This window comes from Glycine max, chromosome 4 (assembly GCF_000004515.6).
Source record: "Glycine max cultivar Williams 82 chromosome 4, Glycine_max_v4.0, whole genome shotgun sequence".
Taxonomy (NCBI): Eukaryota; Viridiplantae; Streptophyta; class Magnoliopsida; order Fabales; family Fabaceae; genus Glycine; species Glycine max.
In genome coordinates, this window is record NC_016091.4 from 48,295,709 (window position 1) to 48,317,615 (window position 21,907).

Here is a 21,907-nt window from a genome sequence, read left to right on the forward strand (position 1 = left end):
TGAGGACTTTTTTATTTAAAATAATTAAGAATATTTGTGCATTCATTAACAAGACTTATAAAAAAGTAAATAAAAGAAAAAACCAAATTACTGAACTTCAGTAAAAAAACAACTAAACAAACTACAAATTAATTCAACTAATAATCTATTTATAATAATAACATTATTGATACGAAAAGTCAAGTCAGGGGCCAGGGTCCCTACAGCTCAACGTTACTGTAACATTACTAAGAGTGAAATTGAATTGTAAATACAGTGTAGAAGCAGCAGTCAAAGTAGTCATCTATTAATCTCTGTCAGAGTCGTAATCTATAAATAGAAAAAATGAAAATTTTATATGAAAATATAATATATAAATGTCGATTGTATATTGTTCATTTTTCTCTCCTGTATTTCTTTGCAAAAGAAGGCATCTAAGTGTCACACAATTATATTTATTTCTTTAGATATTGGGCTTACTTTCCCGTCTCTGACTCTCATGGGGACAGTGACCCATCATGTGTCCCTACTCTATGAATTCTGCAAAAACAATAAATAAATAATAAATACATAATGATAACCTTTTCTTATTTTCATTATTGATCATTTTGTCACTTACCTACAAGTCTTTTTTCGTCTTTACACTTTTTCACTTCTTTATAACTCTCGTTTTCTTTCGTCAGTTCAGCGCAGATACCCATAAAAAAAATACCTGATTTAGGGTTTCTGCCACCATCTCCCTTGCTTCTTCTCCTCTCATCTTCAATCCCTCTTCCTACTCAATTCTAACTTCAACTTTGTGTTCTATTCATTTCTCATCCAAACTCACTCAATTAACATCCTTTCAATTCGTTCATATATATGTATACGCCCTTATCTTTCAAAAATTTAAATTACTGTATGTGCTTCCCGTGGCAATTCTATATATATTTGGGTTGGATTAATCTTTCTTCTTCACTGATCATCTTGCAATTCTCAAAGTAGGGTTCCCTATGCCTACTTCCTAGCTATTTTCTTCTCTAGGTGTTGGATTGATGGTATATATATTTAATTATATAGCCCTATATGCTGGTACCAATTTTCACCAAAATGTTTTTCAAATGAAACTTGATTCCCAGTTTGTAAGCTTGCATGTACATACACATATATTTATACACCTTCTTGTCCAACCTCGTTTGGAATTTGTCGTGCCTCTTGTTCAGCTCTTTTCCTTTTCCTAGCTGCAAGTTTTCTTTTATTTGAAGCTGTCCTTATTAATTTTGGGCCTACCAGAAGTGCCTTCCTTTTCCAGTTATTTCTTTTCTTTTAGTTTTATGTGAATTAATAATTAAGCAGTCAGTAATTGGCTTTGCAATTGCATATTAGGTAGATTAATTTGGGTTCAGAATCAGGATAAAAGGGTTTTGTAACTTTAGCAAACAATTCTGTCATCTGACCTAATATTCATTGATTCATTTGACAGAATCTGGATATATATATATATATAATTGTCCACTTTATCATTAATTGAAACCTTTAATTATATATACTTTAACCCCACATATATTTGTTTTTCATTAAACCTATATAAACTATAGTTTAGGAAAATGATTTCTAGTGCCAATTGCACGTACGAATTCTAAATATAGTTCATAATCCATGATTTTTGTTAATCATCCAATCTCCTTTATTTTGAAATTTACATATTAGTCAATTACATTATATTATAACAACTGTTTCGTAAGAAAATTCGCATCATGATACCATTTAACACTACTCTTATTAATTTCCTGCTAGCAAGCATACATATTACTAGTTCTTAATGTATTTTTCTAACCCTTATTTTGAGAATCTTTAATTAGTTAACTAGATTGATTTATTTACTATTTATCATCATCTCTCAGCTACCATCAACAACATTACCAAATACACAGTACACTCCTTCAACCCCTCATCAATGTCATGTATGATGTCTCCTGTCTCGGAAAGGAAACTGAAAATGTACACACACAATAACAAGAGATGTGCATTGACATGTACAGTAGTACTGGGAGACAAAGAGAGTGAAGGAGCTTCCTTCAGCCCACGCATGGGTTCGGGGGATTGAAGGGTTGCTGAAGCATCTGCTGACTCATTCATACACACAGAATAGTGATTCAAATTGCTAAGGTAATTGTGTGAATGAAGCAGGAGATATTTTGCATCCCTCTTTCTTTGTGCTTGGACTGAAGGGGAGCTCCTTCTTTCTGTTGCCTCCACTTGTATTAATATTAATCTCTTCTCTTTGTCTCCAACACTATCTTAATTAGGATGTGTTTATTTTACCGTTGAAATCTGTTGGCACATGTTATAACAATGTAGTATTTTATGAAAAAATAACAAATTGTTACTCTCTTTATTAATTTTGGATCTTTTCTAACGAAAAAACAAACACACTTAATCTCTTAATATACATGATCTACTTAAGTCGGGTACAAATTAAAAGGGTGCAGCTAGCTAGCCACAACCACTGTAGCTGATGTAACTTATCGTCTTCTAGGTCTTTGTAAGTATTAACTCTTCACCACTAGCGCTGCCCAAGATTCGGCAAACATCCGCAACACTTGCATATGATCACTTTTATTTATATAGCTCCATGCCCGGCCCACCTAGCTAGTACTTTTTCACTTTGCCTGCAAAATCATCATCACCATCATCACGTCCTATATATATATATCTGTGTGTGATCTGTTCAAATTAAAATGATTGCTCTCATATAATATAACTTTGTGTGTGATTAGTGATTACTTAATTAATTGCCTAACATGTTTTTCAGGAAGCGAATTAGCATTCAGTACTGTACATGCTACTTTACTTTCCGGTTCTTGTACAAGCTTACCTTCTCCCCCATCATCATACTTTCCTTCAATTCTTTTTTTTGTGGCTGAAAAAGCAAAATTTAGGTCATCATGGGTCCAACACTTCACTTGCCAGTTGAAGGTACCAATCATTCAATCTAAACCTTAATTCTTTCCCATTCCTAATTTAAGTGCATTGTATCTATCTATCTATATGAATTTGTTAACCTACACAGATAGATAATATATATAGATAGATATATTATTGATATATTTTAAAATATTTTTTTATTATAATTTGTTAACACATTTATACTAAAAAAAAAAATCCTGTATATGTTAACAAATTCGGCCACAAACATTTATTAACATATATACTTTTATTTTTTAGTATTAGTGTGTTACTTAAAACATATATATATGTGGATGGGTTAATTAATTTGGAGCTGGACTTCATTTTATATTCAATGTCCTTGGCATAATATAACATGTCATACTTAATCAAGCGTGGTGAGTCAGGACCGATCGAGTAAAGTATAATATTAGTACTAATTTATAGATATGTACGATTTGACACACTCAGCAGACAGGATATTGAAGCAGATTATGATGTCAGACAAAATATCAACGACAATTAAATATTTTTCTCTAACAAGTAATTAATGGGTGGTTTTTGAGCACTAAATTTTCTAGTAATTGAACTACTCATTAGTGTCTTATTATTTTTTTCTCAATTCTTACTATATCAAAAACAAAACTGACATAAGAAATGAGGTGGTAGTTGTTACGCGCCAGGGAGTAATTAATGAATAAGAATTTATCGTTGGCGATTTTTGGGGTAGTAGGGGTATTTCGATTCGATCCCATCTAAAGGTTTTGCATGGAGAGTGTTATTAGATAGAATACAAACGAAAGCCAACCTATGACAGAAATATGATGTTAGACGATAACAATATCTTATGCCGGTTTTGTTGTCAAAGGAGTAATCTATACAACTCACCTTATGATTTCATGCACCTTCTCTTATCTATTTGTAGGAAAAACATTGCTATAGGTGGGTAGGGGTTCAAGCGGTAATGTATAAAGACCGTAGGAATCATTTTCGACAACATTGTTACCATTTTACAGCCTGGAAAAATACTCAAAATGGCTTGGTGGGTTGTATTTATTTTTTGTTGGATAAAAGGGAATATTGTGGGTTGTATGATTTACCTCAATATAGACTTTATGTTGGGTGTGTATGTAAGCATTATAAGTAGAATGTTAAGTGTACTTTTCATGGGGATACCTATTGTATATTTTGGGTGTGTTTGATTAGCTAAAAAATAATGAATTAACAATATAAATATATTTGTCCAACGTTTGATTTTAAAAATAATTGAAAGACAATATAAAATAAAGAATGATAAACCGGATAAATATCCAAAAATTTGTAACTCACTAAATTTTGCACAAATTTTTGTCCATCTAACAAAAGTAAAAACATAATATTATCCCTATTTTTTGACTTTTCATTATTCCACACCTTTTTTTCTTTTTTCATATATGTTTCTTTCTCTAAACTTTCCTCTCCAAACTTCGTATCTTGACCACCAGCGAGGCCTGCATTGGCCATTGGCATGGGCACCTTGGCCCCCGATGAGGGTATTATGAATTGTTATTATTTTCTTTTTGCTCATTATTTTTTTTCATTGTTAATTTATTCAAATGTTCTTATCGTCATCTTTCTCCTTTTCACCGTGTTTTTTTTCTTTTGGTCAACTTCGGTGAGACCACGTTGGGCCGTCATGTCGTCACTGCCATCACCGTGACCCAGTGGTGGCCTTGCATCGGGTGGCGTCAGGGGCCGCAACTCCTTCATGGAAATGTCTTTCTTTTGTTGCGTTGTCAAGGTGCTGCTAATGCACCTAAGGTTTTATAGTAAACTTTATATTATTTTGTTCAGTACATGAGCACATCAAATAAAATACAATACAAAATTACTTATATTGTGCATCGACCACCAAACAACATACAATACAAAAAATTATCTTATGATGCAACTACCTCTTATCTATTGCTTTTTTGTCCGTCTTGTCTTTTTAGCAAATTAAACACACCATTTGTCTTTGCTGATTAAAAAACCCAATAATTAAGTAGTTTTATTTCAACTAGTTTTTCCCCTATAATTTTGCCAAACACAGCAACCATGTCATGTCAATGAGATTGACTATGTCTAGAGCACTAGTAATCTAGGGAAACAACCCTCTCCATCCACCCCCCCCCCCCCCCTTCTTTTGAAAAAATAAATAATATTTTTCATTCAATGTGTATCATGTTCATTTCAATTACATTTCAATTATTTCTCCAAAACTTTAGTAATAAAAGAAATGTAGGAAAAAAATGAGGAGGATGTTGACCCATAACTAAAACACTTTTGATAGTAGAAATATTTATAAAAATAAAATATGTTTTAAATCTCTCAATTTTCAACTGCAATTGATTTTAGTTATCATATTTTAAAAATAATATTGGTTCTTGATTTTTTTAATTGGTGAATTAATATCCCTCCTTAATATCTTAAATTTTTATAAAAAGGAATAAATTCATCAATTATTAAAAATACAAACATCAAAATTGTCATTTTAAAAAAATATAAAAACCAGGAATAGTTTTAATTAAAAAATTGAAAGAACTAAAACAAAGTTTATCCTATTTATTGATTATTAATTATATTTAATAAATTTGCATGTATTTCTTAATCATGTTTTTATTAATATATTTTTATATAATAATTTTCATTATTATTTTCCTTCCGTTAATAAAACAAACCAGGCATGAATATGGACGGATCCCTGAAATTCTCCAATTAAAAACTTAGAAAACAAACAAACAGCTAACGAAGGAGGGGTACAAACGGGACGAATCACAAAGAAAAAACTAAGAAAAAGAGGCAGAGATGTCATATGATTATGAATTTGCAACAGAACCCTCTGCCTCACGCTTACCATTCTGATCTCCACTTCTTCGCTGTCTGTAACACGTTTCATGCAATTTAATTTTTCTTCTTCTTGTTATTTATTTGCTTTCATGATTTTATGCTTCCCTTTTTCTTGGACACCCGTTACTGGGAATTTCAATTTTCATTGGTTTTGTCAAATTGATTTTCCCAAAGTCACCCGCCAATTTTTTTTTTTTTTATGTTTTCGTCAATTCTTGCTTGTTAGTTGTTAAAGTTTGCATCTTTCCTTTCAATTTTGAAACTTCTGATCATGGGATATGTGTAGGTGCGATGAAGTGAAGTTTCATTGCTGCGAAGAGTGAGAATTTGCTGTCTTTGGTCAGAGTTGCTCCGAGTGATTGCCTCCGCTGGTACCCTCTTGTTCCAATCACATTTTTACCCTTACTTGCAAACATTTCAAGATGTACAACACGATGCATTTTATTGATAAACACTTATAATGAGCATTTTTTGCTGGGTGGGAAGAATTGCAGTTTAACTGCATACTGCATAGTCTTGGTTTCATACAAAACCCTGTATAAACAGAGAAGAAATAAATATGGTTTCAACTTATGTTTATTGATTGAAAGCTTGACATTAATATATGTTATGTGGTCATTTTGGTTATTTGGGACACTAGATAAATTGCCTTAAAATTGCTCTTTCTGTAACACTTGAATGATTGGTCTGTTTGAACTCTGATGGGCATCAAAATCTAGGGCATAGTTGTTGCTTAGATAAGTCTAATGAATTTGGGTACTTGTCATTTTAAGTGAGATATAGAAGCTAGGGGATCTGGTGGTGCGGGAACTGGTGCATGAAAACAGAGCTTGTAGAATTAGTAAGACTTGTAACTAACTATAAGATAAATCTCAGGCATATAGGTTTATGGAAGTTATGAATAATGACCCAAGCAATGAGCTTAAATGTGCTACACTAAAACTCTGATTGTGGTTTAGAGTTTAGATGCCGAATATATGTGATATATTATCAGGAAAATGAGGCCGGAAAGGACTGAGCTGCAGAACGAGTACGAAAAGTGTGTGTTTCTGAGTTGATGTGTGTGCTACTCTTTTAATTGAAAAGTTCTGAGTTATTGTGTGTGTAGTGTGTACATTTAGTTTTCATACCAAACATAAAAAATGTGAATTGCCTATAATCTCGTGGACTACCTTGCCTTCCTATTTATTTCTTATTTCTTATTAGCCTGTTTGAATGACCATTAAGTAAAACACTCAGCTATTGTTGAATATATATGAAGACAATTATAATATAATTTTTTGCATTTGGTAGTATCTGATTAATTCCCTCCCAGTACTTTAATCCCCCAGTTTGCAACTTGTAAACATTACAGAGTCTGATTAATAATTTGTTTCAAGTAATATCAATGAATTTTTCTTGTCTGTTGCAACAGAAATCTCCTTTTGGCACTTCACTTACTATACCTTGGTCAACTGAGGTTATTGAGTGCAGCAAATGCTGGCTGGTGCCCCGTCTTCTCATATGAGTTCATCTGTCTCAACATCTCAAGGAATATTTCCAACTTCAAGAATTGGAAGTGGTGAATCCCCCAATAGTGGGGCCTCTTCTTTTACCCAGCCTATTGCAGATATGAATGAAAATGACGAAACAGACTTGCTCTCAATATCATGGAATCAGGACTATGGTTGCTTTGCTGCTGGCACAAGTCATGGTTTTCGTATCTATAATTGTGAACCTTGCAAAGAAACTTTCAGACGTGATTTAAAAAGCGGTGGTTTTAAAATTGTAGAGATGCTGTTCCGCTGCAATATTCTAGCACTTGTTGGTGCTGTAGCTAATTCTCACTATCCACCAAATAAAGTTTTGATATGGGATGATCATCAGAGCAGGTGCATTGGTGAATTTACATTTAGGTCTGATGTTCGTGGAGTGAAATTAAGACGTGATCGAATTGTAGTTGTTCTTGAGCACAAGATATATGTTTATAACTTCACAGATTTGAAGCTTCTTCATCAGATTGAGACTCTGGCAAATCCTAGAGGGTTGTGCTGTCTTTCACACCATTCAAATACATTTGTTTTGGCTTGTCCAGGTCTTCACAAAGGACACGTTCGAGTTGAACACTTCGGACTGAACGTGACAAAATTGATCAATGCTCATGATTCTCAAATTGCATGCTTCACTCTGACATTGGATGGGCTCCTTCTTGCAACTGCTAGTGTGAAGGGCACTTTAATTAGAATCTTCAATACAATGGATGGGTCTCGTTTACAAGAAGTAGGTTACTACGAAGTGGATTTTATTATTGTGATAACTCTATTAATTTATTATGTCTAACTTCCTGCTTTGTATTTTTCTTTTTTGGGAATTTTAATTTTCATGTCTGCATAGTATAGTATGGATTGACTAAAAAATGAACTTTTTTCTTCTGTAACGCTGTTTTATTCAAAGGTTTTCATATTCCTCTTTTGATTGATGAAAGTAGGAAATCAAAACAAACTATCTCTCTCTAGAATTAAACATCTTGTATATAAGATATATTCATTATTGTGAACCATTTATTGTTTTGTTTGCACACTCCCACTTGATCATTTTTAAATAATACTGGGATATACCAATTTACTTTGCAACTTTGGATATCTCCATACAATAATAATGTTTTAGCATGTTTTGTAGTTACTCTTATTTGTGTTGTTTATAAAAAGAAGCTTTTGTGCCTTAATAATCTTGGATTGTCCACAAAATTTCCAAAAGTTATAACTTTTTTTCCGTAGGAACTGGTTTGATCTTCTCTATCAAATTTTCTTCTTTATTTTCATGTTCTATGATCCATTTACTCTTGCTTGTAGGTAAGAAGAGGGGTAGATAGAGCTGAAATCAACAGTATAGCTTTGTCTCCAAATGTCCAGTGGTTGGCAGCATCAAGTGACAGAGGCACTGTTCATGTATTCAGCTTGAGAGTGAGAGTGTCTGGGGAGGATAGTTTGACTCAGCCAAATGCTTTTCAAGGGCCTGCACTGTTTCATCAGAATTCTTCATCTTCTTTAGATCCCTTGATTTCTCCAAATACTGGTGCTAACCCCAATTCATCATTATCTTTCATGAGAGGTAAAATAAATTTTCTTGAGCAGTTGAAATTATCATAACTTGGAGATTCATTCATTTTATCCAGTTTACTCATTGCAAACACTCTCTCTAACACTCTGCTATTGATTGAAATTTTTTGGAAATCACAAATTTTGAAGGTCTCACTTCTAAATCAAGAGAGAAGGTCATTAAATGAGAAGTGGGACCCACCCAAAATTGTAATTTTCAATAAAATTCATCCAATAGTAAAGATAGTGTTGATGATACCTTTTATAGATTAGAAAACTTGATGGAATTACTAGATCCACTTCAAACCATCTATCTAAAGGTCTACTATTTTTATATAAGTGCTAGGTAGGATCACCTCCCAAGAACTGGTGTATGTGCATGCTTGTCCTGTTCTGATTGCTAATTGCTTAGACACACAAAAAGCCAATTTCTTCACCTCCATTAAGTTTACCTTTGGATTTCCACAGGGTTATACTTTTCTGCACAAATCTAGATGAAACCAATGGCTCTGCACATTAGTTATGCTTTTTTGGGGGGTTATATAACAGTTGTTGATGTAGCATTATCCTTTTTAAGAATCAAATCCTTGTAAAGCATTGCTGTATTAACATAATCTTTTCTAACAGAACCCATATCTTTCAAGGATACAGGGTTTCTGTTCTCTAAATCTACTCATGGTTATGAAGTTTTTCTTTTAAAATGGGATATTGCACAATATTCATGGTACATGTATCCTTTTATGCTTACAATTTTTCCTTGACCATATTGTAGGAGTTTTACCAAAATATTTTAGCTCAGAATGGTCATTTGCCCAGTTCCACTTGCCTGAATACACTCATTTCATTGTGGCATTTGGATCTCAGAACTCTGTGATAATTGTTGGTATGGATGGGAGGTATGTATATTATCATTGTCCTACTATTATTGTGAACTTGTCTGAGATATTGAATCGTTGATCTTTAAATTTTTCATATAAAGTTGAGATAAATGTAATATCTTAGTGTTTGGAAAGCTATTGGAATGCACTTAAATGGCCAATGATACAATTTTCTCCTTCTCTGTTTGATACCTGGGAATGTGTTAACTGCCGTTTGCAGCATTCCAAACTTCTAAACATGCCTTTAATGAAGCATGCTGTTGAGATTAATAGCTAATTTAGATAATATATTGTGGTGATCCAAGTAAGACTTGTAACATATATCATTGATATTTACTTATCATTGAATCATGTTCATGATGCCTTTAATGATGAATAACCTTTTGTAAAATGCAAACTTTATGAACTTCTCATTCAATCATGTGATATTTTTGGTGTCTGCATATCAAATTTAAGATAAAGCAGAGACTCAAGTTCTAATTTAATAGTTGATATTTACTTATATTTTTAAAGTATATTGTTTGTTAAAATGAGGGTGAGCCTTGGCACAATCATAAGGTTGCTGCCTCGTGACAGGATTGAATCTTTAGAAAGAATCTGTCCACTTGGAGGGGTAAGGTTGTCTACATCTATGCTTCCGAAATAACACTAGGTGGGGGCCACTTTATTGTTTGTTAATTAGATTAAGAAGTTCCACTTGATTCTAAAATTCTACAAAAAGCTATTTATGGAGTTAGTGGATTCTCACATATACACATATATAGTGTACTTTCAAATACATGCATGAATGCAGAGAAAGTTTCAGGAGCTACTTCTATACAATTATTGTTTCTGTATAATTACTTTGAAGTTGATCTCATGTTAGGATTCATTAGCCTAAAAAGGAGATATATAAATGTATAAGACTATTCAGTTTATGTCACTTCTCTATCACTTATAGCCTTGTGAAGGAACTTTGTTCTTGTCAACCTTACTCACAACTAGGGGTGAAAATGAGTTAAGTTGAGCCGAACTCAGTTCAACTTGACTCGGCTCGTTAATATTTAGTTCAGCTCGAAGCTTGACTTGAACTCGACATGAATCTTTTTTTTTTTTTTCAGCTTAAACTCAATTTGGTTCAAGCTCACGAAACAGCTTGGTTCAGTTCATTAGCTCGAATCACATGAACCAAAGAGTTAAAATTTTTAAATCCTATACATCTCAAATTTTCAACTTATTAGTAGATTTTAGATAAAATGATTATTTAATTTTTTAAAAAAGAAAAATTGAACTAATTCTATTAACTTTGTAGTGCCACATGGTATGACAAAGAAAAACATAATTATAAGCAAAGTCTGCATAAATAAAAACTACCCCACCTTGCATATATAAAATAATAAAAAATCAAATCAATTATATATATATATCGAACTGATTCATAAACCAAACAAGTCAAACTATATGCAACTTAAGTTTGACTCATTTATTTAATGAGTTGATTATCGAATTGAATTTCGAACTATTTTCTAGTTGGTTCGGTTCATTGTCACTCCTACTCTCGAGCTGTGCTCTCTTTTTTCTTTCTTTGATATCAGTTTATTTAGTTCTCATAATTCTTGTTAACCTCACTCACAACCTTTTGCTCTCTTGTTTTCTTTGATACCAGTTTCTATAGATGCAGCTTTGATCAAGTACATGGGGGAGAGGTGGTGCAGCAGGAGTATGTTCGTTTCTTAAAATTTGAAAATAGGCCCAAATAAAAGTTGCTCAACATCCTTGCCATGCAGCAACTATCCTCAAGCCGCGTAAATATGTGTCCAGCACCAGGCAATAAACTCTTCTCATTTTGTGTAAATATGATTCCCCTGTTTTGGAGGATCTGGAGATACATTGTTGTATATCCTGTATATTTTGGGGGGAAATTGAAATTGAAAAGGAGAAATACCGATAGCATCAGCTGCATCACAAATAAATGACTTACTTTTTATATCACTGTAGCAGTGGCATGTTTTGCTGGAGTATATTGTCATGTTACTTGGGTACATTCATTCAGATGTATAGTTGCGTTTGGGACTCCTCAATAGTATTGCATTTACTTGGATAAGGTTTGATAATACAAAGAAACTGAAACTCCTCAATAGTATTACATTTTGTACACAGCGTAAGTATCCCATTTGGTTGAGCAGCCGTTGCTTAAATAAGTGTCCCTTATATACAATCGTCACCTCAAATAACTCTAATGGTGAAACTTAATTACCGTTGTTTTTTTATTAAATTAACTAAAGTAACCATTGTTGAAGATGTTCTAATATCAGTTGTTATTATCATTCGTCATCTCTTAAAGTGCAACTCGAGTTGTGTTGGACCGTGAATTGGTTATGATTTGTAACTAGGGAGTTGACGTGTAAGAAAAAAATGGAATCTTTAGAATTTTGGGATTTTGATCAGTATTGTTGCAATGTTTTAGTATTCGTTTGTTTTTAGATAGGACACACTTCAGTGTTCCTCTCCTCCGTTGAGAAATTTGGTGGTGGAATGAAGAAGATAATGGTTATAGCAATGATGATGATGCTTTATTTACCTCTATCCTTGATGCAGTGAAAAAATTGTACATCATCAAAATTGAAATTGCCATCAGACTTGTTGACCTCATATAGTTAAACATTTCCCTTCACATTATTCATACATAAATAAAATCAATCAATCCCAAGAGAGAGAACATACTTATATAGCTGTGTAGCTTGTTGTTAAGAAGATTCTCAAATTCATGAAAGAACACATGGTCTCACCAAGAGTCCAAGAGCAAACTACATATCAACAGATCATATAACAAACATACAACAAAACAGTACACAGAATCCTCATGAAGTTCCTTCTGAAACTTATAAATGTCTTCCTTATTGAAACATGAATACGATCTCCCTACCAAAAATATAAGAATTTAGAAACCAAGCAACATCTTCAGCCAACATTTTCATCTACAATTTGGCTAATCTTTACAATGCTTCAGTATAAAATTGACCTCAGCAGTGGTACACAATTTTTTTCCCAACAAATTGAACAATTGTATGCATTGAGGATAAAGTACAAACGAATATCAGAATTGCCTTCCCCCAATAAGGTGACAGGTAGTTCGAAACCTTCAACTGGGTTAGAGCATTCCTTTTCCATTTCTATTGCTGCAACCTGATATGCAAGATCATGCACGATGGAACTGCAAAAAAATTATTGGCGTTTCCTTTTCAAGTGTCATGCTTCTAGTGTTGCCTGCGCCTTGGCACCCCACTGTAACTGTTAAACATCATAGTAGATGCTTGAGAGTTGAGATATGAATTCAATTTCATATGCTTGAATTAGTCCAAAATGCTTCCTAGCAATTTTCAAGTACTATGCATGTGTAAGTGCAAGTTAAAATAAAAAGAGAAAGAGAAGCACCTTAATTTCAATAATCAATTTATACATTATCCTAAATACAATTTTTCAAGTACTATTATATGCAAATACCACAACTTTAAATCAAAATCAACAAATAAAAAGATGAAATTGGGAATTTGGAATATGATCCTTCTTTTGTCGCCAATCCTCATCCCTGATAAAAAAAAGTAAAAACAAAAGAAAACCACAATAAGTATAATAAAGAATAACATTAGACAACATAAAATCTTATTACATATATTACCTTTGATGAGTTGGCCTAAACCTGCAAATGCAAAATGAATTAGGTGAAGCATATTATTATATAAAGGAAAATCTCAGCAAAATCAACACAGTACACACCAACCATTGTCGTATCACCCTAGCCATGATATTTAAGTTATCCTCCACAAGAGAAATTTACAAAAATGGATTCAAACTGGTTACCCACAACATATATGTTTGATCTCGCCAAGTAATCAGTTAAGCATAACCACGTGAGAGACGAAAAACTATTTAATATAGCAAAATTTGGAAAGCGAGAACTTAACCATGGCGCTTGGGTTCCTCTCTTTTTTATGTACCCGCTACCAAGAAGCTGACATACCAGTTCAATCAAACTTACCATTATAACTTGGGAAAGGCATTGACCCCTCTTAAAGATGAAGGTGTATTGATCATGGGTTCACAAGTTGAGAGCACTTGATCGTGATCCTAATGCCGCGGCTTCTCCATGGGCTCTAGAATTTGATAATTAGTCGAAAGAAGCTCTTCTTGATGTTCAAATTTGCAAAATGCATAGTTGACTTTGTTATGGATGTTAAGCCATTCAATGTCTTAGAGTTTGGCTCTTCATTTTCAATTGCCTTTCTAGATACGAAGATGTAAATCATTATTATGAGCAGTGAATTAAAATCAAGGGTGAATGCTAAGCAAACTAGCTGTGATGTGTTTGTGACTTTACCAACCGGGGTGCAAGCTAAGCAAACTAACCATATATGGTTCAAAAGTATGTATTAAAACAGGTTGTACTGCAATTATGCTTGGGATTTTGCTCATTCTTCATGTATTAAAATCAAGGTCTGATAACTGCATCCTTGCATGTTGGATTTCCTGTTCTTTTCTGAAGAGGCCAGCTAATATGAATGTGTATTCAGCGTGTCTGAGTGGATTTTAATTGGTCGGCAGCAATTTACTGTGATGATCCAAGAGAAGACTGATTTATGAAACATGGTGTGCTCTAGAACTCGTTGGCACATAATATTGGTGCAATATTTTGGGAGGTTTAGGCCTAGGGGAAGTATTTCTTTGATACTACTGGCACTCAAATTCGCAAAGGGAGCCTTTTAAACATTAAATTATTAACTTTGACCCATCTTATCAAGAGGAAAGGCTAATTAAGTGATAAACCTACATATATTCGTGCAGAAAATGGAATGTGGAAATGCTCATTTCCACTGCAGAGCCAGGTTTGAAGAAGGGTGAATCGGATTTGGATTTGCCTTTGTCCACCATTCTCACTTCCTGCCTGCCTTGGGTTTTTGCAATTTGATCTGTACTTTGAAGATTTATCGTGGGTTTATCTGTTATCAAAATTTCCATAGGGTGATTTATTTAATATTTGTTATAAATATTTACTCTTTTTTTTTTAATTTGAACTTCTAAAAAAGGATTACTCCATATGATTAGACTTAAATAATTAAAATCAAAATTATTGATTTTATTTTATATGGATTACAATACAATTACAATGACTATATACTCTAATTAAATCTATCAATTAAGTAAATACATTTTATATTCACAATAAGAAAGTTATTGAATCTTTCATGAATGTTGATTTTATAAAATACGATATTCATCAATTATCGTTATCAATCAATTAATTTTCTATCTTTTTTCCATCTAAATTCCATTAATATTTTTGTTCCATCTAATATATCAAATTTCCATCTAAATTTCATCAATATTTTTTTAAGATGATTTTAACCAATCAATATATCAATCAATCATTATATAAAAATACAGTTACCAACTAAAATTGTTGGTAGTCGTGTCACCATCTGCAATTTTTTTTTCTGATTTTTTCGTATCCCTCATTTTCCTACCATTAATAATTATTGGCACAACCACAGTCTTTATATATAGAAATTTAATAGATTTATATTTCTCCTTCCAAATTTTAATAACCAAATTAAAATATTATATGGTGATTAGCTTTATATTTTAAAATAATATCGTGATAAGCAAATTTGAAAATATTATTTTGAATGTTCTGATAATCTGCACAATATATTGATTATTTTAAAAATTCAAGAAGAAAAAAAATTATTTTTTTCATATATACCAATCATTGATTATGTGACTAATTTTAACAATGATAGAAACGAAGAGACTTAATATTTTAATAAAATTATTAACAGATTTTTCTGCCATTTTTTTTTTATAGAAATTCAAGTCACATCAATAATCATAGAGAAGAGGTTAAAAAATTATTTACGGATAGGGTCACCCACATAGTCCAGACTCCATAGTATTACTGTTTTTATTTTATAGATGTTAGAGTGAGACTAGCGGCCATCACAAGATAACTAAAGAACAACCTCTGGATAAATTTCTCAAACTAGGTTATTTTTAGAAACTAATTCTCAAAAGAGGATTGTTTTGAAACTTTTTCTAGGGGGTCTGTTTTTTAAGGGGACTCGCCAGTGGGACTGGCGAGTTGGACACGTGGCGACGCCTGATGGACTCGCGAGTTACTGTCCACGTGGCAGGTCCCGCCACTCGTACTGGCAAAATGCTTTTTTACGGAAAATTTTTTTTTAACTTCAAACGGGTATAACTTTTGATAGGAATGTCCGTTTGAGGCCCATAATATGTCAAAATGCTCGAAATTGAATGAAGAATCCCTTGGCAAATTCCCGAAGGAGATTTGGTCAACTCATTTTCCCAAAAAATGTCTCTAAATAGCTCAAAAATAGGATTTAAGATTAAAAAAATGGATGGTTGAATCTTAAATCCATTGACACTTGGCAAAACGTGGCCAGACAGTTTTAATATATCTATTGATGAGATGCTTGAATGGTTTAAAGAAAACCAGAAAATAAAATGAATCAAACAACCGGTGGTACCTAAGTTTTTGTATCATAGAAGTACGTAAAAAATTAAGTCTCTCATTAACAATAGAGTAACAGCTTTGAAACATTGTATAGAAAATTTTCTGTAAGCAGTACTACAACTTGAAAAAAGAAAATCAATCTTAGCAACAACGTAAAGATTTTACATAACAATGTGAGGGCTTCAAGGGTAATATTTTTTTTCCACATAATTTGACAATGATTGCTCCTTTTATTTTGTTTCCGTACATTAACATCTCTGGGTTGCTAATATAGGCCTTCAATCCTTGTGTACCCAGAACAAATTATTCAACCATTTAGCATAATTTTGGCAGGATCACAACTTAGATCTTGTAGTTTTTTCATCAAAAACAATCATCACCTTCCCAATAACTTTCCTATCTTTGATGGCAGAAAAGGCGAGGTAGGCCTGCAAAGATAAGAAACTGTTCACACCAGATTGTACTAGCCCCCATCAAAATTAAAAATCTATGAAGCACAAAAATAGACAATGAGGCAAGTGATACGAATTTCTAAATATATATCAATTTCTCATATATACATATATATATATATATATATATATATATATATATATATATATATATATATATATATATATATATAATATGATACTTCAATCAATGTATGAAAATGATGTAAGAGAAAAATGTGTTTTTAGTCTTTATACTTTAGCTCAAACGTAGTCAAAAACCCTTTGCTTTCACATCAATGAATTTGGTTCTCAAACCTTAAAAACATGTGGATTCAGTCTCTCCTCTCTAAGAACTTATCATGTTTTTTAAAGTTAGGAGGGATTAACTACTCGTCACTGACATTACAACCAGTAAATTAGAATATTTAGATAAATGCTTTTGTCATCTTGAAGCCTATATTTCAGAGACACATGTATAACCTTTCCTATTTTCCACCATGACCTAATTGCTAATTTTAACCTGATGAAACAGGACCCCCAAGAAAATAACATTCAACTACATATTATGAACAGATATTTATATCTTCAATATTCCCACACATATCTTCCATACTGAGTGCCAAACGGCTATCTAATTTTGCAGAACAATAAAGGAAACTATTTTTCTAGACTCAAGGTTCTTTTTTTTTCTGTTAATATCTCTCAAAAAAAGCTTTGTCCATTCTGTTATTATTACAAATATTACTCTAAAATGTTTCCAATTTTCATTGCATACACATGCTGGGTTCCTTGATGAAAATCCTGTCTATCTACTAAGCTATATGGTGTGCTGCTATAAAGAACAAAAAAAGCCATGTTTTAGCTTTACCATGTCTACATCAGACAAAGGAAATTCACTTATGCCTTTCAATGTTTTCCTTAAAAGAGGGACCTTGGTAATTGCCAATTTGATTGCAAAGTGGTAACGAAGCAAAAGTATGCAACTAATTTTTTTTTCATATTTTCTTTAATCCCTATGTCACTACGAAGAAATCAAATAGATCCTTTATTTCACCTCCTTTCTTGACTTTAGCCTAGCTCAATACTTTTCAAAGACTTGACCTCGAACTAAATGACCCCAGTGACCAAGTCTCTTTTCAATAACTATACTACAATCTCTGATGGTGTCTTAGTATAAGTGTATAAACTAGGCAAATCTCATGACAATTCCATATCACGAGTCGTATAACACTTAAATGAGCAACACAACAACTGCAGTTTGAAAGAGTAGCATTAAACCAGCGCCCAAACCACAATAGTGATGGACAGATAACAACCATTGCCACTCCATGTGGCAAGTTAAACTGAATTCACTGTTGAACCTGATTACCTGAATATGGCCACTAAATATGTTGATTTAGCTGTAGTGAATAGAGAAATATACTTCCTTGTAAAGGGTTACAGCAGCAGTAAAATCTCTTTAAAATAAATGGTTAAGTCTTGGAATATGTATAGAATTAAAGAAAAGAGAAAGAGAGACACAAATTAGTAGAAAAGTTTTAACAAAGAAATTCCTGACCTCTGACAAGGGGTAAGAATGAGAAATATGGATGGAAATCAAGCCTCTTGCCAACCAAGACAGTAGCTCCTTGAGTGAATCTTCGAGAACACCTGGGCGGTGTATTTTATAGCTACCCCAGTAAAGCCCATGCACTGTCCAATTCTGGTACAATAATTTTTAATAAAAGCAATCATAACCCAGAAATCATAACCAAAAACTTATACCAGCTATGGCAGAATTAATGTGAATATGTAATGCAGGCAGCAAAACCCAAGAAATAAGTTTAAAGATCCAAAGTTATTGGGTTTAAGGGATCCAATCAATGTGGCAGCCAATTGTCTGGCACTCTCAGTTGTGCTTCCCCCCACATCCCTTTCTAATTAATTTCAAATTATGTCTTGCGCAATGTGATTACAAATTTAATAGTTTATGTGAATAAAGCATGATCAGATTAAGCAACAAGCATAAAATAATTTAGCAAATGAGGTTAGACAAGATAAATTCATGGTCTGAAACATCATTCCGGCCATACCTTAACAAGAGCTATGTTAGCAGGGATGACAGGAATTTCTCCACTCGCAAACCCAATTATGAGAATGTGAGCTCCCCATTTCAGAAGCCGCAAAGATTCTTTAGTGAGCTTGCCTCCAACTGGATCATACAGGACATCAATTCCCTTAAGCCTTCTAGCCTGAAGGAACTGTTTGATACTCTGAGTAACATTTTCATTACCCAAGTCCACCACATGATCAACCCCAAGAGATTTCAAGAGCTGCACCTTTTCAGCTCCCCTGACACCAGATCATGCAAAAAAAAAGACTCAACTCCAAGGGATATAGTTGTTTGTGACGTGAGACAAGGATTCACATTCAATGTGCCTCATAAAGTGTAATCTAGCTAAAACAAATTGTGACGTGAGACAAGGATTCACATTCAACGTGCCTCAGAAAGTGTAATCTAGCTAAAACAAACACAACCTTAGTAGATGGAGATAACTAGTAAAATGCCATTATGTCATTTTATGTCATATCATATGCAACCCATATATATAATAAAGTTTAAAAAAAAAATATTCACTACCTAGCAACAGCAATGACAATGGCCCCACATGCTTTTCCAATTTGCACAGCAGCAAGTCCCACACCTCCAGCTGCACCCAAAACCAACAACACCTACAACACAATTCCACAACCCACTTAACCACACAAAAAGACAGAACAATAAGCATTACCAATTACCATACAACCATGCATATTGTGGGACTTAATAGATACATACACACATACCTGACCGGAGCTCAATTGGGCCCTATGAACAAGTGCCACGTGAGAAGTGCCAAACGCCACAGCAAGTGCTCCAGCAGCAACAAGATCACAACCTTGGGGCACTTGAAACCTTAAAAAGACAACAACTTTACATTAAGAAATTCTAAAAAAACCAACATTAAAAGGTAGTAGCAGGAGCAAACGGAATCTCACAACTGGGACTGGTCAACGACGATGAACTGAGCGAAGGAGCCGAGGGCGGCGAAGGAGCAAACGGCGTCTCCGACTCGGAAGTTGGAAACTTTGGGGCCAACAGCGTCGACGAAACCGGAAAAGTCGGAGCCCGGGATGAAGGGCAAAGAGGGTTTCTCTTGGTACTTGCCCAGTATCTGCAAGTAGTTGGCGAAGTTCAAGCTTGTGGCTTTGATTCTCACTCTTACTGCAGTGGGAGAATCGAGTTGGGGAATTGGGTGATTCTTTGACAGAACTATTGGGCTATTGTTGTCTTCCAAAGATACCGTTGGATCACCCAGTTTTCTGCACAACAGTGCCTCCATTTTCTCTCTGTTGTTGTTGTCTTGGATTTACCAGAGGATTATTTCAAGTAAAAGAAAACTAACAAAAACAAGAAGAAAAAAAATGACGTCAAGGGAGTATACAAATAAAAACAAAAGAGATACAATAATTATTGGCCGAAACAAGGTTACCAACTTTCGATCAAATTCTAAATTCTAAATTAGTTAGCTCTCTTTCTTTCTACAAAATGAAGGATCAAGAAGAAAAAAAATTTAATGATTAAAAAGTAAAACTTATCAGAAACGTGTCCTATTCATAGTCGAAGTTAATATGTTGGTAGTTTTCATAATTGAAGTTAATTAAAAGAAGAAAAAAAACAAACAAAAATAGCTTAATTTCTATACCATAAAAATCTTATAGTGTGAAGTTAAGATAATATAAATTATGGTTAAATTTAACAAATTTATTATACATAAACCAAATTGAACAAATAACTAAGTGTTAGATGTGTGGGATTATTTTAATTATGATTCTATTGGACTTGAATAAAATTATTTTTACATGTTGTTTAGGGGGAAAAAATTGAATTGAACGATAATATTTTATAAAATACGCATGAATCATTTAATCCACAAGGAACTAAATTAAAGAAAAAATAATCATATATTCATAACATTTTCCTTAAATATCTTGTTTCTGGTCAAAACTAGTTAGTGTAATACTGTCAGCTTTCCGTGGCACTGTTGTTTACTTATTTCAGTGTTGCTGGTAGTTGTATTGTATTATATCCGTTTGAAAAGCATAAAGCTTGAGCTGATAGGAAATTGGAGCAATTGGGTTGAGATGATGATGGTAAGGATAGGGATGTGTTATGGGGAACTGGGTTTGCTTACCCCTTCTACTTCTACTCTTTGTTTATCCCATCGCTGCAATAACTCTACATTTTCACATCCTTCTCCTCTAATATCTCCGAACTATGCTACTCACAATCACAACAAACGATGGCATTTTCCGTGCTTGCTACCCTGCACTTCATTAAATTACTAAATGCTGAGAAGTTGATTTTAGTGGGGTATGTGAATATTCTATCTTCTGTTCTGTTAAGTCCTTTATTTTTCTCGGGTATCAGGCAGTTTTCAACAACACAAGTAAAGCATACTTCCCGCTGTATTTATAAGATGACAACTGAATAGGTGATTATAACTTATAAGTTTCATCCCTGCATCTGGATATGTATTTGTTTGATTATCTTACATTTATGAGTTCTGCATTAATTTGATTGTCATTTTTCAAACCATAATTGTTAAATCGATCAGCTTTTCTTTTTCACCATTCTGAAGTAGTAGTCATGGTAATACAAAATCAGATGTTTTCCTTTTTTTCATCTTAACCTTTGTCCATTGAAGCAGATCTTAGTGCTGTATAGATTATTAACAATGCAAATAAATATATGCTTATATGCCTCTGCACCATAGTCCCTTTTGTAGAAGCTGAGATGTCTCCAAAATGACGTGCCAGGCACTCAGCTGGTTCACTTATAGCAGTTAATACTTATTTTGAAGCTCCGGAATGTGTTGCTGCTCTGATCCTAGTTGCCCCAGCAATTTTTGCCACACTTACTACACCGAAAGTTGTTAAAGAAAATCAATCAGGACATGATAACCAAACGATAGAAGACAACAGTTCCATCAGAAATTTAGTGGCAATGAATAGGTTAACTGATCTATGCTCTCACCAGAGATTAATCAAGATGGAGTGAGGCTCAATGGCTCACACCTTATTTATTCTCTGTTCAATCCACTCAATACTTCTGTGTTAAGATCAAATCTGGATCATTAAAATGTTAAGTTGACAGAATCTAACTGCTAAGTGCCAACCTTTGTTACTAGAGATTTTCTATAAACTGGGAAA

General features: G+C 33.4%; 2 protein-coding genes, 1 long non-coding RNA gene and 1 other non-coding gene across 12 annotated transcripts; 2 read left to right on the plus strand and 2 right to left on the minus strand.

Moving 5' to 3' along the window:
- Positions 1-666: 666 nt before the first annotated feature.
- LOC100817169 (autophagy-related protein 18c) lies at positions 667-11,813 on the plus strand. 9 transcript variants are annotated; one of them, XM_041015024.1, is made up of 8 exons: positions 667-1,016; positions 1,863-2,127; positions 2,774-2,937; positions 6,062-6,146; positions 7,190-8,034; positions 8,607-8,865; positions 9,625-9,748; positions 11,376-11,813. In XM_041015024.1, the coding sequence occupies exons 5-8, from the start codon at positions 7,252-7,254 to the stop codon at positions 11,467-11,469; spliced, it is 1,260 nt and encodes a 419-aa protein (XP_040870958.1). In that variant the 5' UTR covers positions 667-1,016; positions 1,863-2,127; positions 2,774-2,937; positions 6,062-6,146; positions 7,190-7,251; the 3' UTR covers positions 11,470-11,813. The 9 variants fall into 9 exon arrangements, with proteins under 9 accessions (XP_040870958.1, XP_040870957.1, XP_040870959.1 ...); XM_041015023.1 differs by having other exon boundaries at positions 667-959; positions 1,863-1,959; XM_041015025.1 differs by having other exon boundaries at positions 667-2,503.
- Positions 2,016-2,209, plus strand: MIR319I (microRNA MIR319i). Its single transcript, NR_048890.1, has one exon. It is a non-coding gene; the product is annotated as a microRNA MIR319i (primary transcript).
- A 1,336-nt stretch (positions 11,814-13,149) lies between the features above and the next one.
- LOC121174805 (uncharacterized) lies at positions 13,150-14,486 on the minus strand. Its single transcript, XR_005891209.1, has 2 exons — positions 13,389-14,486; positions 13,150-13,298 (listed from the first exon to the last, which is right to left on the minus strand). It is a non-coding gene; the product is annotated as an uncharacterized lncRNA (long non-coding RNA).
- A 1,790-nt stretch (positions 14,487-16,276) lies between these two features.
- On the minus strand, positions 16,277-20,279 carry LOC100817700 (quinone oxidoreductase-like protein 2 homolog). The gene is made up of 6 exons (XM_003523248.5): positions 19,694-20,279; positions 19,502-19,610; positions 19,296-19,387; positions 18,748-19,006; positions 18,234-18,377; positions 16,277-16,669 (listed from the first exon to the last, which is right to left on the minus strand). Exons 1-6 carry the CDS (start codon positions 20,035-20,037, stop codon positions 16,577-16,579), a joined length of 1,041 nt encoding a protein of 346 aa, XP_003523296.1. The 5' UTR covers positions 20,038-20,279; the 3' UTR covers positions 16,277-16,576.
- Between the last annotated feature and the right edge of the window lie 1,628 nt (positions 20,280-21,907).

What these genes read in the sequence shown, in the direction of transcription:
- LOC100817169 (XM_041015025.1), top strand. Translation starts at nt 7,252, where the DNA reads ATGCTGGCTGGTGCCCCGTCTTCTCATATGAGTTCATCTGTCTCAACA. An exon ending in ATCATTATCTTTCATGAGAG is followed by an intron (nt 8,866 to 9,624) that starts GTAAAATAAATT and finishes ACCATATTGTAG; the next exon opens with GAGTTTTACCAAAATATTTT. An exon ending in ATTGTTGGTATGGATGGGAG is followed by an intron (nt 9,749 to 11,375) that starts GTATGTATATTA and finishes CTTTGATACCAG; the next exon opens with TTTCTATAGATGCAGCTTTG.
- LOC100817700 (XM_003523248.5), bottom strand. Translation starts at nt 20,037, where the DNA reads ATGGAGGCACTGTTGTGCAGAAAACTGGGTGATCCAACGGTATCTTTG. An exon ending in ATTGTCATTGCTGTTGCTAG is followed by an intron (nt 19,007 to 19,295) that starts GTAGTGAATATT and finishes ATCTGGTGTCAG; the next exon opens with GGGAGCTGAAAAGGTGCAGC. An exon ending in ATTCTTACCCCTTGTCAGAG is followed by an intron (nt 16,670 to 18,233) that starts GTCAGGAATTTC and finishes TTATCTTTGCAG; the next exon opens with GCCTACCTCGCCTTTTCTGC.